This window comes from Xenopus tropicalis, chromosome 5 (assembly GCF_000004195.4).
Source record: "Xenopus tropicalis strain Nigerian chromosome 5, UCB_Xtro_10.0, whole genome shotgun sequence".
NCBI classification, from domain to species: Eukaryota; Metazoa; Chordata; class Amphibia; order Anura; family Pipidae; genus Xenopus; species Xenopus tropicalis.
This window is the reverse complement of record NC_030681.2, coordinates 36,701,172-36,720,225: the sequence shown is the minus strand read 5'-3', so window position 1 is coordinate 36,720,225 and position 19,054 is coordinate 36,701,172. Positions and strand designations below refer to the sequence as shown.

Sequence of the window (19,054 nt, the reverse complement as noted above, 5' to 3'; positions counted from 1 at the left end):
GTTTGGTGAGACGTGTTTAGGTGAAACATAATTGTATCAGTCCATGTATGGGCCCTCCCTGACTGCCTCTGATAGATATCTGGCCCCAAATCAGCCACATATTTATCGGCAAATTTTAAGATCCCATCAGGCAGAGACTGCAATGGCGTGTTGAAGCAGTCCTCTCCTGACAAACCCAAATAGGATTTACACAAAAAAAAACCCAGGTTGGCATTTCGGACCACTAAAATGTAGATATCATGAAGTAGCTATGTTTACATAAAATAAAAAGTGTAATAAGTTTTATTTAATCCATACACAATTTACAATAATTTTAATGTGCATGGATCTAATAAATACAAAAATTAATTGTGTGTAAATTGTGCATGGATTTAATAAAACTTAGAATGTTTTAATGTAAACATAGCAGCTTTGTGAGATCTATATTTTAGCGGTCCGAAATGCCACCTGTTTTTCAGTTTGTGAAACTTGGTTGGCTCCCTAAGCTGAAGGTTTGGGGCTTGAGCACCCGGATCCACAGTTATAACTGGTAAGTGTTAAACCTCATATCATATCATAATTGGTCTTTTGTTTTGAAGCCTGAATAGGAGCCCAATATTATCCAGTTGTTGGTCTAGAGGCCAAACTATCAGATCATCCTGCACTAGAGCTGCACCCCTTCTCAGGCATTTCTTTACATATTCCATCACACTTTGTCCAAACTTTCAGCCTATAAACAATATAAGACATTTCTTTTCAAACTCCTTTGTGGTACAGTACAGGCCACCCTTCCTCTTTTATAAGATCTAAGTAGCAGGGCTCCTTTACTTTTACTTCTTTTATTAGTTTGCAGTATGTAATCTGTATGTTTTAGTATATACATCCTTCTCCCATTGTACAGCTTTTGGGATTTGTTGGACCTTTATACATGCAATTTGTAACAGATGCAGGACAAGGTTAGAAAGAACAGGATAGGAGTATACTAGGAGGAAGGCATAGGAGAAAGGTGGGAAAAGAAGAAGAAGGAAGGGATAGTGGTAGTTAGAAGAATGGGTTGGAGGAATGGAAAACAAGAGGAATAAATTGCAAGACGGCACAGAACAGAAAAGCTGTATGGTGCTGTGCAACTTTTTTATATTTAGTGTGTAGACTGTCACACCATATTTGATGGCTGAATTATGTTAAAATGCTAAAGTCTATGGAACCACTAAGCAGACAGGTACCAAAAATATCACTTGTGGGCCTCCATTTGGACAGCCCTGAGGCAGAAGAAGGGAATACAATATGGAGGAAAACATTTGTGAACTTGGAACTTTAAATTCAAAGTAGGAAAGAAATAATAAATGGAGAAGGCATAAATTAGGAGACAAGCAGGACAAAAAAGAGTGAAGGAGCCAGAGGGTGAAGGAAGAGTAACATTTGTGACAGAGTGCATCAGGTGAAATAGTAAAGAGCAAGACAATTGGAACAAAAGATACAGGAACAGCAGAGAGCTGTATGTAGGCAGTATAAGTGAAGTGAATCAGGCAAAAGGTAGAACAAATAAAAGGGCAAGGTGGTGGAACAGAAAGCTACACAGAGAATAGGCCTGTTCATTTTTGTCAGTACTGTGTCACGTGCAGAAAGAGGACTGTTTTATAGAAAGTTCATATGACATTCTGCTGAAACCCACACTTTAATAATTTCACATTATGTTTCTCTTTGTAAACATAATTAAAAAAAGATGTCTCTTTAAACTCTTTGCCTTATTACATAAGGGCAGCCTATTCAGAATTGAAATCTAATTGCCCGTCTGTGATAGGGATAGAGTGAAACTGAAAAAGATGCAGTCTGGACACAAGTGGCTAAAGAAATTAACAGAACAGAAATCTTTTTGTCACTCATAAAATACCTTATTGAGAATGAGACACTAAGGGCTCTTTTTCATCTGAGCTGAAATAAAAAGATAAAGAATGCCAGGTACTTAGAGATTTTTTTCCCCTAAGCTATCTGGAAAATTGAGTTAATAAGACTATTTCAACCTAAAAAACATATGATGTTTTTCCCCTGTAGTATTAATTAGACCTCTGCTCTTAGTGAACTAAAAGGCTCTTAACCTTATTTCTTTGTCAGCCCGGCTTTGTTCATGTTGCATTGTGAAGAGAGGAAAAGTCTGCTCTTAAAATTTGTATAATCGCTTAAAAGGAAGAGGAAAAAAAATCTAAAACCCTAAAAGGTCATTTGTCACAATACTTCAGTTGCTTCTCTGTCAATCTCCATCCCAGGAAAATATATTAAATAAGCATTATTTTGTTATAAGAAGCTGACCGTGGCAATTCTAGCTTAATAATCATCTAAAGTTGCAGAGAACTCCAGAGGATAATATGAATGACTGCAATGTTATTTTAATAGCGGCTAGTGAAACACAAATTACAAGAACAATATGTAATGCCTTAAATGTTGCCAAGCCCTAGGGCAACACTAAGGGGCAGATTTATCAAAATGTGAGTTTAGAGCTTAAAACATAAACACTCACCCACGTTCTATTCATTCCTGTGGGATTTTTAGAAGTGTATTTATCAATGGGTGAAAGTGAGAGTTTACCATTTGATAAATTTGCTCCTAAAAATCCCATAGGAATGAATAGAACTTGGGCGAGTTTTTATGTTTTAAGCTCAAAACTCACATTTTGATAAATCAACCCCTAAATCTATGCTCTGGTTTTCATACCAATAAACTTAAGACAAACTGGTGCCTGTTTGGCATCCCGATAGATTTTAACATTTTTTGAAAAATCTCAAAAAATAAAATCTTATTTCATTTACCTATTACCACTACAGCTTTTTTACTGACTTCCTTGTCTAGTATGCAGCTCCGCCCCCTTTTGCTTTCTGAGCACTCCTCTCCCTGACTATGATGCCCTCAAAGAGGTGCCCACTGCATGCCTGATTGATTTTAATTGGAGCAGAGGCAGGGAGCATGCCCAGTAGGCACTTATTTCATAGTCAGAGAAGGAAGGAGTGCTCAGGAAGCAAAAGGGGGCAAAGCTTCTTGCTAGACAAGGAATTCAGTAAAAGATCTGCTGTTCAAGGAGAGCTGCATGCAGGGAGAAAGGTATGTTATTCTGGGGACTGTTTAGAGTAATTTTAAAATAAAAGGCTTACTTATCCTTTAACTATAATACTCCTAAGGTGGCAGGACTGACAAGACTGACCTGCACAAGCTGTTACTTCACAACATTGGGAAAGTCAGTTGCAGCTTTAAAGTTGGTTCAAATTAAGAGTCAAGCACATGTCTTGGCAAGTGGCACTTGCTGGCCAACTTACTGGTACATCAAGTGGTGTCTTGTGCCATTGCCGTTTATTTATACCAGGGTAACAATAATGGTAAATACACATGTGATGACTTGCCATGACGTTAAGTATTGAGAGAGTTTATGGGAATGTCATGCACTCAAGTCAGAAGAACAAACCAAAAGCATGAGCTATAAGAGTAACCACTGGTCTCATCAACAACCAACTAGCTATATATAACTAGAGGAATAGTCTTTAGTGGAAAGGTTTTCTATATAAGCTCCAGGTCCACTGATAGTAATTAAAATAAATTGCAATCAATGCATCTGGAATTTCTAGATGTGTCCCTGAAATGATCTGGTAAGTGATTCGGTAACCCTGCAAATGATAGTAACTTAGATAAGCCACATTAGAAATACGCTGAGTGGAAAACTATGCTGTAAGGGCTCTGGCACACGGGGGAGATTAATCGCACTGCCGCGTGTGCCATCCCGCCGGCAACTTACATGTTCGCCGGCGGGATGGCGGGTCATGGCAACTCGGGGAGATTAGTCGCCCGCGAACAGGGAGTTTTGTCGCGGGCGACTAATCTCCCCCGTGTGCCAGAGCCCTAAGGGGTGTATTTAATAACAATGGAGACAAACATCACCAGTGATATTGCCCATGGCAACCAATCAGATCTTTGCTTTTGTTTTCTAACTTGTAGGTCACCATCCAAATCTACTTGCTGATTAGTTGCTATGAGTAACATCACCGGTGATGTTTGTCTCCAATGTTAATAAATACACCCCGTGGCTAAGGCCCATTTTGTATACATCAATGTATATAGCAATGCAAAGAGACAGACCTATAGGGTTTCAGAGCACACGTCACAAGAAACTCAACAAAAAGCTGTAAGATCTGCTAACAGAGCTTAGTGATGGCAACTGTGGCACATAGCCCAAGGTAAAAGAATGTTACAAATGAGCAAATAAAAATAAACATTTATGAAAGAGACTAAGGTATAATATAAATATATTAGATGTCACCACAAATTGCCCACCAAATAAAGGTACAATGCCACAGGTTGCTGAAACTGCAAAACAACTTGTAATACTTTTAATATTTTAAAGTAACGGGTACATTATTTGTTGTAGCTAACAAGATTTAGAATCATATAACAAATCATTTTGCCCACTACTAGGTTCTGTATCAGTACAGTTCAGTGTTGTGGGGTCAGAAATCCACTATGCATTAGGTTCAAGGGCCAGACTGCAGTAAAATAATGCTGTCATTCAAATTTATCAGTAGAGCCACTGGGAAGGCTTAGGGAAATATAATTATTCATGGAGGGCCATATCTTTTTTGTGCTGCTTCAGTTAGACTGCCTGGTTCTATATGTAGTATATGGAGCAAGATTCATTACCAACAGTAGGGATGGAAGATGATATGTTTTTCCTATGGTGCATGCTAAAACATTAGAATGAATTACTATATAAATCAAAAGTTACTCTGCCTTCTAGATGTAACTACCGAAAATAAACTGAAATTGAAATTATTGTGGCAGTGTATTTTTTTCATTGAGAGCTTTTAAAATAATTTTTTTTAACCTTGCCTAAAGAAAGTCTACACAGCCCTGAGGGTTAAAAGTGTGGGTGTGGAAGCTGGCTTTTGTTTGGAAAAATTAGCAATGCTATGAGTCATTGTGCATTAGAGGCAGAATAGTTTTGCATCTTGTATGAATCCAGACACCATATGCCATGCGAGGCCCTATTACTTTATTCTGTGCCTTTGCTGACAGGCAGACACGTGGGTATCCCCAATGGAAAGGCTGTCTCTTCTCAGTGGTGAGTGCAGGAACCCAGTGATCTGAACACATCAGACATTGTAACTAGCAGCAGGAACAGCTGGTAAGCTAGCAAGGAGCAGGGGCAATACAGAACCTGAATGTTAATAAGACCCAGTATTCCAACATCACACAAGCGGGCAGCACACAGAAGCAATTCTCCACTGCGTTCTGCTACTAAAATGGAATTATGCACTATGTTTACAACACAGTAAAGAAACTAAAGGGATCTATAAAATATATCTGGGGTTTAAACAGAAAGATGGGAGCTGTCTATCAAAATGAAATAAATTAATTTTTATAGTATATTAAATCACTCAAAAACAGTTGTACAAGCAAATGTTGATAAAAATAAGAAAATGCATTAATATATGATTTTGAATGCTGAAATTCTAAATACTGAGCAAATATTGCAAACAGAATTATTTATGTTTTTATGTCTGGACAAGGAAAATTACAGCTAAAATGCTAATAATGTGACCTGTTTAATATTCCTAAAAGCCATGGCTCCTGAAAATGCTCAGTGATACGTGTATTATGCCCTACTGAGGGGCGGCTGACTAGTGCCTTAATCCTACACATTTAAGTGGAAGGAAAATGGAGCGGAGAGTCTTTGAGATGCCGACTGCCTTGTTAACTCCTTCGGAGCTAGGAAGACAACTTCCTAGCTTTTTATTGGAAGGAAAATTTATAAATATATAAATATTTATACACAGGTGTGGGATCTGTTATTCAGACATCCATATATCCTAAGTTATCATTGTGAATTGTCTATAATCTTTTAACATCTGAACATGTATCCAAATATACAGTATATATATATTACACACACCATAATAGGAGAGCACAGTCCAGAAAACAAAGAAATGCTTGGGTGCCGGGCAAGGAGTTAAATGGTATAGAAAGCAATGGACTCACACAAGACATGATGAAAACAATCGAAATAATTCTTTAAATGTGAAAAATGAACATTTCAGTCCCATATTAGGACCCGAGTCAGTTCACGGACAGATGTCTTAACATGTTCCTTTCAAATTCTCTGGTATAGTTCAGAATTAATCCGTCCAGGCCCAGATGCTGCAAAACGACCCACACCAGGACTCCTGCCCCCATTTTTAAAAGATGGGATCAGGTTCTTATTAGGGATGCACCAAAGCCACTTTTTTAGGTTCGGCTGAACCTCCGAACCCACCTAGCAGGATCTGATCGAATCCCGAATTAAATCCTAAGTAGCATATGCTGATTAGGATCGGAAGGGGTTAAAAATAGTTTTGCATGGAAAAAAATTTTCACTGCCTATTTAACCCTTTTGCAGATCCGGCTGAACACGAATCCTTGAAAAAAAACGCCGGGATTCGGTGCATCCCTAGTTCTTATGCTGGAATGCAGCGTTTTCCTTTCTCCAAAAAGCTCCTCATTTAAGCCGAAAAGTTCAATTTTGGCTTCATCCATACAGAAAACATTCTTCCAGTACTCTTCTAGTTTGTATACATGATCTTTAGCAAACTGCAAACGGTCAACAATATTTTTGGGGGAGAGCAGTGGTTTTCCCCTTGCTACCCTGCTATACACACCATTGCTGTTAAACAACATCAAAATTCGCCAATGTGAGACAGGTCTTCAGTTGTTTAGAAGTTACCCTGGGTTCCTTTGTATCCTTTTGAACTATTAGATGCTTTGCAGTTAAAGATATCTTGATGGACGACCACTTTTGGGTAGAATAACAACGGTCTTGAATTTCCTCCCTTCGTACACCAGTCTGACTGTTGACTGGTGGAGTCCAAACTCTTTATAGATAGCCTTGTAACATTTTCCAGCTTTATGGGCATCAACAACTCTTTTTCTGAAGTTCTCAGTCACCTCCTTTGGTGCCATAATACGCATATACAATGTGTTTTATGTGTTATCGGGCTTTGCTCGATCCCCGTTCTTTAAATAAAACAGGGTCTCTCATGTACATCCCATTGACTAAAACACCAGATTTTGATTTCACCTTTAAATTATATGATAATCCTAAGGATTCACTTACCATTGCTGATATGTTATTGGATCATTTTGTTTCATTAGATACTTGAACAAATAAATTCATTTTTGTTTGATTTGTTTAACTAGGTTTTCTTCTTCAACTTTGAAAATCAGATGATGTTTTAGGTCACATACTGTATGCTCCTGTACACTGTATGTTATTAATGCATGTTTAGAAGCGCCACTGCATGCATATATATATCTGTAAGCATGTTCAGATGTTAAAAGATTATTTTCCAGACACATCACACTGAGCCAGGTGTTGCTCCGGCATTAAAAACAAAAGTGGCCAGTCAGAGGAATTTTTAAAAAGAATTTCTTTATTAAATTAAGCAACTAAAACAACATATACCCGCAGATGGCATGGATCTATAAGTTAATATATATTTCAATCATTCTGCACAAGCGTGCCAGAACACAATAAAAGAGCAATCAGAGAGCACCACCAAGCATCGAGACAGGGCTGTTAAGACGCTACGTGCAAGAAACGGAATTTGCCAAATTTCTGTGCAAGTTCACAAAGGGCGCTACAGGCAAGAGCAAAAGTACTTTTTCCACAATCCCATGTAATGCCACCTAAAAGCTTTGCCTCGCATGAGCTATTACAGGCTAGGACAGATTAGTGCCATCGATTGATGCCTGGAGAAGGTTCTCACTGTGAGAGCGGAAGGTAAGCAGCAGAGGCAGACAGCTAAACTATCGATCTGCAGCAGCGGGGAAACTGCACTTCAAAATGAAGGTCAAGGCTTCTTCATCCCACCTATTATAGCTACCGTGGTGTTCATCAGGACACGGCAGAGATTGGTGTTACTCGGGCAAGTGCTTCTGCCTCAAAACTCCAGCCTGTCTCGAGATAACTGGTTACAATAACTGACAGAAACGGCTCGAGATGGCAAGTTAAATCTTGCGCTTCCATCTGAATGAGGTAACAAAGAGCGACCGCAGACAAACCTGTCAATCAGAGATGATCATGTCACTGGAGAGAGCTGTCAGGTGCCACAGCAAATAAATTGCCACTGCGGTGTCAGGCTCCCTTCAAGAGTATCATAATCGTTTCCAAATGACACTTCAGTCACTATTAGAAATGAGAAATGGCAGAAGCAAGGGGGGAAAAAAATAAAGCTTTTCAGAAAATCAACATCAAAATATTCCTATTACTCGTGAGGCCAACAGAGGTTATTAATTACTAAACATTTAATATTAACTGCTTTATAGGATTTGAGATAAAAAATATGTAATACTGTAGCCCACGCTACAGAATAACTCAAATGCCCTTATTAAAACATTGCAAAATATATTTATACATGTAATGCCCTTGGCTGCATATACATTTATATTAGGAGCCAAGCAGCAAACACAAGACATTAAATATATAGTGGTGATGTACAGGCATAAGGCTCAAATACCGTATATCTAATAGAGGGGACTTTATATGTTTGGTGGCTATAAATATGGAAGTTTTAACATGAAAGGCAAATATTTTAAAGAGAGTAAAAAAATTGAGACTGTAATCCGGATATATGTAATTAGAGTTATACATTTCAATGGAGAAACCACAGATAATTTTTTGATGGAAAGATAGTACAGATCCATATCAGTCTATATGGGTCACTGGCTTAATGTACTTTAACTTGTTTCTAAGCTCAATTGGTCAAGACAGTGTTGTATGAAACATTTCAGTTGCTTTTGTGTTGGTAGGTAGGTCGTCCCTGTTTTTATTTTTATATAGATTTGTAATATTTATATTATCTCCTAGTAATGAAATATGTTTGATGTGGATTAGATAAATGAAATCTCAGGCATTAAACAAATCATCACATCGCCGGATTTTTCTCTCAGTAACTAACGCAGGAAAAAAAAAAAAGCCCTTGTATCGCAATAACCTTTTATGTTTACACGCAAAATTAGATAATTACTATAATAACGCTCCTTACCCCTCATTAAGTGTCAGTCAAACCTCGGCATATGCACTCTGCTTAGATTCTACCAACCATAAAACTAAGGATAAATCAGCTGTATATAAAAAAGCAACAATGACTGCATATTGGGCAGGAAGGAATAGCCTTACTTCAAGGGAATATACGAAGTAAGGAAAATCATTTTGTTAATGATATATCCTAAGCAGTTTTTTTTTTTTTTTTAATAAAGCTCTTATTGTCATTCTGGACTTAATGAAAAAAAAATACAAAAAAACCCAAAAAATGGATTATATTTCTCTATAAAAAACTTAGCTCCTTTTATATTTATGATATAAAATGGTATGTTGACAAAGTACATAACAATTTAAAATGGTGTTTGCACTTTAAGCCAAGACCTTATTTACTACTCTGGACTGCATTTTTAGTATATAGTAATGGTTAGTAATAACTGCACTGCATTTCAGCTAAATCAGGAGCTCGCTATTTTTCAAATTAATAGCTAAATATACGCGATTACCCGAGATATCCCCATCACAGCTAGGCATACTAGAGCATGCACACATAACCATTACATGATTTTAGGTGTTGTCTCTACAGAAAAGCTGTAACCAGAATAGATGGAATGCAATGTTTCTGGCTATGTACTAAAATCATCATCAGCTCCTGTGATGTATATTTAAAACATACAAATAACAAAACTCATCCTTTTTTTTCTTCAATTAGTGTAACTGCTGATACCACCAAGGTGGAGTTCATAAAACTGGGTGGAATTTTAATGAGAGGCAACTTACTTAGAACAAGAAAGGTCACAGTGAAGTTTTTTTCCTGAACACTTCCTAATTCATTAAATTGCTCTAGAACAGGGGTTCCCAAACATTTTGATCTGTGAGTCATATTCAAATGTAAAAAGAGTTGGAGAACAATGCAAGCATGCAAAAGCTTCCTGGGGGTGCCAAATATGTGCTGTGATTGGCTACTGGTAGCCCCTGCATGGACAAATAGCCTCCAGGAGGTTCTCTTGGCAATTCAGATGGCTGTTATGCAACTAAAGTTTGTCTTCAAGCCAGGAATTCAGAAATAAGCTCCTGCTTTGAGGCCACTGGGAGCAACATCCAAGGGTTGATGAGCATAATGTTGCTCCTGAGCCACAGGTTGGCAATCACTGCTCTGAAAAAACAAAATTGAACAAAAGGTGTCCAAATGCTGCTTGGGATGGGACACTATAATACCACTGAATATAAAATGGCTCATACGTATGTTCGCAAGTAAAGCTATGGTCTCTGCACTTTCCCAGAAGTCACCTGAAAAATGTGCTCCTTCCACCTCCATATAGTTGGACTTGGCTCTGCTGATTACTGACACAGGGGAACCCTGGAGATTCAGCAACCTTCCAGATCAGGTGGTAGCTCCAGGGATCACTCGATGCCCTACATAAACCGGGGCCAAAAAAATAGTGTGCACACGTCACTTGCAGAAATAAAGCCAGACAGACTGAAAATATTGGGTGCAACTGCACCCGTTTTGTGATGAAGTGCACTCGCAGTTGTGTTAGTTATGGCAAGTTGGACACAACTGTGGTAGGCCCAGCGCAGTTGTGTGAGAAGCATTGCCTCTTTGTGACCACAATAATGCTGTTATTCTGGGAAAAAAACATGGCTGCACTTGAACGTAACAAATTGCATAACTGTGTCTAAAGCGATATTTGGGTGGCAAAGCCAATTTCCCAAATAAATTTGAGTCCCTTGAGAATAGGCTTAAGAAGCACTGTTGTATGTACATCTATTCTGACCTCTTGCACTTGTACTCATTCCTTCACAGCAACAGACACACAGTCACCCTTGAACTTTGACTGGAGGCTTGGCTTTCACTCAGTCTGGATTCCAGCAATCACAAAGACACACTTACTTAATATTTATGGCCCAACATGGAAACCTGATTCTGCATCTGATAATAGAAACCTATGTAAAAACATCATAAGCTTATTATTTCAAAATATCTATATACAAAAATAATGTTTACTTACAAAAGTAATATCCAGGGAAAATATTTCTCATTTTAAAATTTGAGAAAAATCATGTCTTCTAGCAGACACACTGACACTAAAAAAAAAAAAAAAAACTTTCAGAAAGTTTTAGCTTTATTGTCCCAAATGAATTTAGAGAGAAGAACTTGTAGCGTTAAATAGATTACGCTGCAAAGCGCTAAGATTTTTCAATGGCTCAGCAGGTCTCTAGTCCCCATGGAAACAAAATCTCATCCATTGTCTTCCACTCAGCTGAAGAATTAAATGTTGGGGCCTTTTGTGCGTGATGAGATTTCTTCTCTAACCTTCCAGCAACAGACTTCAGTGCTTCCTCCTGACTCTCTTCTAATTGAGATGCAAATGAATCTCTGCGGCTGATTACACTTCCCTTAAAGCTTGTGACAAGTGCAGCTGTACCAGAGTTTGCAGACGCTCCAACAAGTGACTTCAGCTGTCTTTACTTGAAACCAGCTGCTGAGCATCTACTGCCCTCACGGAGACAGATCACATTCGCCCTTTCCCCAGAAACAAGCCATCCCAATCACCTGGCAAACTCTGCTGTAAACCTTTGCAGAGCCTTTTAAAGGCAAACATCGGCATCGGAAAGCAGTGAAAAATGATTTGAGTGAAAGAACATTGCCCAGTAATAAGGTCACAGCCTTAGTTTCCAAACCCGACTTGCACATTCACCGTGCTGAATCAATGATACATAAATATACAAGCTAATTGCTGGCAAAGGAAAGTATAACATTGGAAACAGAACCATGTAGCACTTGATGAAAGTTAGAATGCCAAATAGTTGACTTTTATTTCTCATTTATATGCTCGGCTACAGTAAGGATCGATAATTAAAGGGAAACAAGACACCAAAATGAATACTTGGCAAACAGATAACATAATATAAACGAAGTGACCTATTAAAAAATCTTGTCAAACTGGAATATATATATATATATATATCAGTAAATATTGCCCTTTAACATTTAAAACCAGGGTTTTTCCCTGAGGAAGAGTTGAAGGAACAATATTCGTTCAACCCTCTTGGTGCCAGAGTATCCAATTTTTTAATCCAAAAGGTTTCCCGTTGGAGGAGAAGTCTGGATCTATCACCCCCTCGCTTTGGCATCGGCACATGGTCAATTGCAATATATCTAAATGTAGGTAATCTATGTCCAAACTCCAAAAAATGTTTAGCCACTGGCTTTACAGATTTGTTGTCACGATATGCTATATTAATGGCTGACCTGTGGGCATCCATACGAAGGCGTAACATGAGATCTGTTTTACCCACGTAGGATAACCCACATGGGCATGTAACCAAATATATTACATGTGTCATCATGCATGTAATATGATGACGTATCTTGTAACGTTGTCCCGTATGGGGATGGGTAAAACTGCCCCAGGGGTCATAAAGCGGCAGGACATACATGAGGGACACCTAAAACACCCTTGTTTAGTAGGATCCACCTACTATTGGGTACCGCAGGGGTAAGAATCTTAGGGATTTATTGGTGGTGAGTGATCCAGTGAAGTGTTACCTCCCTGAAAAAGGTTCCTCTACTTGGTTACCCAATGGTATGACTTTTTATGGATTAACATCTTGATAAAGGTCCTAGACCTGGACCGAAACGTTGATGTTTTTAATGTAACAATAAATGAACTAAAAAGGATATAGGAGTGCGCATTGTCAATTGGAATGAATACAGGTCACAACCATGTGCAGCACCCTGGAATTGAATATGGAATAGAGTGAGAGATGGGAGTGCGGACCCAGTGGTATTTATATATACAGGTATAGGACCCGTTATCCAGAATGCTCGGGACCAAGGGTATTCCGGATAAGGGGTCTTTCCGTAATTTGGATCTCCATACCTAAAGTCTACTAAAAAATCAATAAAACATTAATTAACCCTAATAGGATTGTTTTGCATCTAATAAGGATTATTTATATCTTAGTTGGGAACAATTACAAGGTACTGTTTTTTTACTACAGAGAAAAAGGAAATCAGTTTTAAAATTCTGAATTATTTGGTTAAAATGGAGTCTATGGGAGACAGGCTTTCCGTAATTCGGAGCTTTCTGGATAACGGGTTTCCGGATAAGGGGTTCGATACCGCAGTTTACTAATATATATTTCTAGCCCAGGACACTAACACAGAAGAGAATTAACAGACATGCTAATGGCCCCTTAATTCAGTGCTTAATAGCATTTTTCCCTCAGAGGACCCAATGTAAATCTGTTACAAATCTCATGTTAATGAAACGATATGTTATTTAAAGCAATCTTGGGGAGCTCTAAACAGAATGGGGGCTGCCGTTTTGGTCCTGACCCCTAGGTTAAGAATCCCTGCCTTAAGAAGAGTTTGCTAAAAGATCAGTACAGTGTTATAACATGCCCTTCAATTCTTTGATTTTAAAATCTCTATATTTTGAATATTTTGAATGAAATTTCTGCATATATAAGAAACATTAATGTGAAAGAATTTGCCAGATATACAAGCACAGAGATGTTGCTTTTTTTACTTTTGAGTGATTGCTGCTTTTGATTAATATATGTACACACGTTCTGAAAGCTTCTTGAATATGGACCCCGAGGGTGCAAGCTTTGAGGCTGACCCAGTAACATTCACTGCTACAGGGAAATATACATTTGCACTGCTAATTCATAGCCAACGGCAAGAGACACAGCCATCCCTCCTGATGCACAAATATATTATGATTTTCAACTAAGCAATATTACAACACAGCACACCACACAACTATATACATTTATCTGAACAAAATATTTCACCATACAGTTTAATGATTTTGTGGATATTTTTGGGAATAAGAGCAAACAGGCTTATATACATAGTAATGACTGGGTTACTGAGGGATACTTGGGATAATCACCATACCTTACTTACCGTATTTAGGCACTTAACCTGCAAACTCAAGCATTTTCATGGCCAGGGAACTGCTCAGAGACATGACAGAATAGACTATAAAATAATTTTAAAATAACTTACCCGATAAAATCCATGTTGTCTAATGCTGAAATCATAGCTTAAATATACAATAAAAAAAAGGATACAAGCTCTGGTACAGAGGTAAACGGGACTTCACAGCTCTGCTGGCATTGATACAGGTAGCACAAACAAGCGTAGGCAAGAGCTTCTCTGTTACAATTGCGCCATCAAAAAGTGGACCAAAAAACGGAACCTTAAAAAAAAAAATCATAGTTAGAACATTTTTTATGACAAATCAGGACCAAAAGACACGAGTCTATAAGAAACATGTGCAAAGTTTCCCTCCATAGAAGTAAAATCAGCATATGTAATATTTGACTTTGAAGAAACAGTTTTATTTTTTAAAACACAGCCTTTCTGAGGTGTATACAAACTGCAACCTTGTTCCCATGTTACTGACCAGCATGATCAATTTTTTAGTATGTTATAGAAAGCCCTATTTTTAGCAGCTTTTCAATTGGTCTTATTTTTTTTTTATAGTCTTGCCATACAGTTCAGCTTGCAAATAAGGGTCAATGACCTGCGCAACCAAAAAAATATTGCCCTATTCTGGCCCTCTTCTATTAGTCTTCCAGTCTCTCAAACATCAAGATTTGCTTAATAAAATGCTAAATATATTTCAACTACAAAAAATAAAAACAAATACTAAATTGTCTCAGAATATCACTAAAGTTAATTTCAAAAAGAATTACCCCTTTAAGTCGCAGAAACGTATACAGTACCCTATGGCAGGAAAGTTGCCATGACTAGTCGGCGCAACCGACTTTTTATCGCTCCGTGTGTCTTCGCCCTTACAAGTATAGCAGCTATGTGTAGCAATTCTTTCCCCACCCCTGATATCCACATAACCAATGAAGTCTCACTTTTTTTAAAGTAGGAAAGAAATGTAGGCTGCGTGGGTCTGGCCTAGACTGCGCTGCCAGACTGCATTTGCCATACAGCAAACATGTTTAGTGAACTAAAGACTAAAGTAATAAAAGTACAGCAGCTTGTAATGATCACCAGTAAAATAGACTGTATAAGTTCTCCCTGACTGTCAGTTGAGCCAATGACTCTACCCACTTCCCAAGTCTGCCATCCAGGGATCATATTGAATCATTACTTAAATTTATTCCACATATTCAGCCATCATTACTGTTTATTTAGATATTGCCAGCATAGTATCCAGCACAGTCCCTACCCAGGGAGAGCTAACAATCTTTATGCCCCATCACATTCACAAAATGAGTGACAATTTGAGGAGGAGCCAATACACAAGCCTATTGGTTTTTGTTGTCAGGAAGGAAACCGGAGTAGAAATTCCAGCAAACAGAGGGAGAACATAAAACTCCACTGCAGACCGTGCCCTTGTCAGAATTCAAACTCAAAACCCTAGTGTTACAAGGCAGCAATGCTATTTCCAAGAATAAGACTTTTATTACACACCTTAGATACTAAGGGGCAAATTTCCCAAAATGGGATTTTAGAGCTTTATACATAAAAACTTACCCACATTCTAATCATATGGGATTTTCATAAGTGTATTTATCAAATGGTGAGTTTCACCCATTGATAAATACGATTCTAAAAATCCCATAGGAATGAATAGAACTTGGGTTTTTGAGTTTTTAAGTATTAAGATCTAAACTCACATTTTGATAAATCTGCCCCTAAGTCATTCACGTCCCAGATCACAAACACTGCTGCCTGGTTTAGCTATAGTTCAGTAACACTACATCTGCTGATCCTCGTCAGTTCCTACATTGGCTTCTCATAACTTCTAATATTACATTTAATAATTTCTTCAATTCCCTGCGCAGCACATGAGCAGTATGTATTGTTAAATATTCTACCAAATCCACAAACTACTGACTATGGTAATCTGTTCCTAGTCCTCCAGGACTTTGGCTGCCACTCTGGGATGATCTGGGATGCTTTTTTAACTGAAATTTAACACTATAGCTTGATGAATCTATTTCTTTTGACTGAATTTGAACTGGCTTAATGTAGTGCAAATGAAAAGCCTCAAACTAAAGCTCACAAAAATGAATTTTTTATATAAGCTTCATCACACTGAAACACAAGATTAACTAAATATCATCAATTAAAAATTCTGTACCGTTTCTGAAATAATCAAGTTACTCTCCACTCAGCATCTGTCTTTCTTCATTCTTTCCTCATGCAGGAGTAGGGAGTCTGATTTTAATTGACAGATCTATTATATATTTTGGGGACTCTCTTTCCTAGCACAAATAACTAAATCCAATATTTCTGGTCACTTTAAAACGTAGGCTCTAATGCATCTCCTAGGCAAAAGAAGCCCCCCCCCTCAAAAGGCTGCATTAGAAGTAACTCATCAAAATCAGACTCTGGTCTCCTGAACGAAGAAAGAATGAAGAGAGATGGATGCTGAGTGGGAGAGTGAAGAATAACTTGATTATTTCAGAAACTGTAAAAAATTGATTATATTAAAAACAATGATTTCAGTATGAAAGTTCCCATTTAAAGAAGTGTTCAGTCTGCTTAATTGTTCCTAAACAACTTCTTTGTACTCTTGCCCGCATCATGATTGTCACAGTAACAATGAACTATTAAATTATTTATCAGGAGTCCCCCATCTTTGTGTGAGTAAAAGTCTATTTAGGTAGGCCACATTGCCTTTTGTTGTAGGATGTCACAATGTACTGTCTCCTGTTTCTTGCTCTTTGTACAGTGCTGTGTGACATCTATCAATATCTATGGATATAAACTGTAGATATAATTGTGGCTTTTTTAGTCAACTTAAACGATTTTATACTGGAAAGGCTAAAATGCAATGGTACTTGCTAAACAATTCACGATTTGTGCATAGAAGGTTTTCTATACCATGTACCATCGGTATTCAGTCATTAAAAGTCATAAACCTCCCAGCACAAAGAAGATTTAAAGATGCTGATCAAGTCCACTCTTGCCTTCAGCAAATGGACAGCGGGCACAAAAAAAAACAAAAAACCTGTGCATGAAAATCAGAGTATCGATCGATTCAATCACAATTGTCTGCTGTCCTGAGGAACACAGCAGGGCAGATTGAGAAGCTTCTCTGTGAGAGACAAAGTGCAGCCTCTATTGCAGGACTTTGATAGGCTCACTTAGGTCCTCCAGGGAGAAAACGGCCAGGCTTGACACCAGATTTGCACCATCTGTTCCTCTTTTTTTTTGTGTTATTGTATGTGCTTATCAACCCCTGGCTGACCAGAGCTTACTCAAACACAGATTAAACCACTAGTAAATATAATTCATAGCATGGATAAACCTATTTTTAAATTATTTAAATGTCATGTAAATGCTATACCATGTTCCATATAATTTATTTAACATCACAGAGTGAAATCCTGAGCTATCTGAACATGCTTAAAAACCTGCATTTTCATTCAAAACAAGTTTCAGTTATGGCATTCAAAGGCAAATTTTTAAAAAGGCTTGTGTTCATTCCAAAGCATGGCACACAAATAAATACTGCAACCAAGGTCTTTCCAAAATTTGGATCTCCGAGGCTACTAAGAAAAATAATTAATACATGAATTAAATCCAATAGGATTGTTTTGCCTCCAATATGGACTAATTATATCTTAACTGGAATGCAGTACAAGATACAGGTATGGGATCCCTTATCCGGAAACCTGTTATCCACAAAGCTCCGAATTACGGAAAGTCCGTCTCCCATAGACCCCATTTAATTCAAATATTTAATTAAAATAATTCAGAATTTTAAAACTGATTTCCTTTTTCTCTGTAATAAAACAGTACCTTGTACTTTATCCTAACTAACATATATTTCATCCTTACTGGATGCAAAACAATCCTATTGGGTTTAATTAATGTTTTATTGATTTGTTAGTAGACTTAAGGTATGGAGATCCAAATTACGGAAAGACCCCTTATCCAGAATATCCTTGGTCCTGTGCATTCTGAATATGGGGCTAAGGGGTCCTATGCCTGTACTGTTTTATTACTACAGAGAAAAAGAAAATCATTTGTAAAATCTGAATTATACGAATTCCATACCTGTACATTACAATATCTATATATTAAAATATATATATATATATATATATATATATATATATATATATATATATATATATATACACATACATACTATGCATAAATACACAAAACATGTCCCTCAGTATATAAAAGAGAGTTAAAAATTATATAACACTAAATTATGAGAAATGTGGGCCATTCTACAACATTGTGTCAACAATATATTTAGTCCCAAACTGGTTTAGCCAAATGTACAAGGCCTGCTATGTGCATATGGGTACTCTCAATGAGCAAAAGTAAAGTAAATGAGTAAGGGACATATTTATCAAGATGCTGCTTGTGTGTGCCATATCCTGCCTGCCCTATGCTGCCTGTGTGTGCCATATCCTGCCTGCCCTATGCTGCCTGTGTGTGCCATACTCTGCTTGCTCTATGCTGCCTGTGTGTGCCATATCCTCCCTGCCCTATGCTGCCTGTGTGTGCCATATCCTCCCTGCCCTATGCTGCCTGTGTGTGCCATATCCTGCCTGCCCTATGCTGCCTGTGTGTGCCATACTCTGCCTGCCCTATGCTGCCTGTGTGTGCCATACTCTGCCTGCCCTATGCTGCCTGCGTGTGCCATACTCTGCCTGCCCTATGCTGCCTGTGTGTGCCATACTCTGCCTGCCCTATGCTGCCTGTGTGTGCCATACTCTGCCTGCCCTATGCTGCCTGTGTGTGCCATACTCTGCCTGCCCTATGCTGCCTGTGTGTGCCATATCCTGCCTGCCCTATGCTGCCTGTGTGAGCCATACTCTACCTGCCCTATGCTGCCTGTGTGTGCCATACTCTGCCTGCCCTATGCTGCCTGTGGGAGGTGAACCAGGCAGGGGCTTGTTCTTGGTGCTTGTTAGCATTTGAAAATAATTTTTATATGGTCCCTAAGGTGTGTATTATATGCTGGGGGTTGCTGTGCTATCCACAGGGAGGATGAGGCATATGGATTTAAAAGTATG

At 38.1% G+C, this 19,054-nt stretch overlaps 1 protein-coding gene across 4 annotated transcripts in view; it reads right to left on the bottom strand.

Moving 5' to 3' along the window:
• The window catches only part of ralgapa2 (Ral GTPase activating protein, alpha subunit 2 (catalytic)), a 183,806-nt gene that overhangs the window by 47,123 nt on the left and 117,629 nt on the right, over positions 1–19,054 (bottom strand). For all 4 annotated transcript variants that reach the window (XM_031901519.1, XM_031901518.1, XM_031901520.1 and 1 more), the window contains 1 exon segment: positions 14,120–14,247. In XM_031901519.1, the coding sequence (XP_031757379.1) occupies positions 14,120–14,247 (128 nt within the window).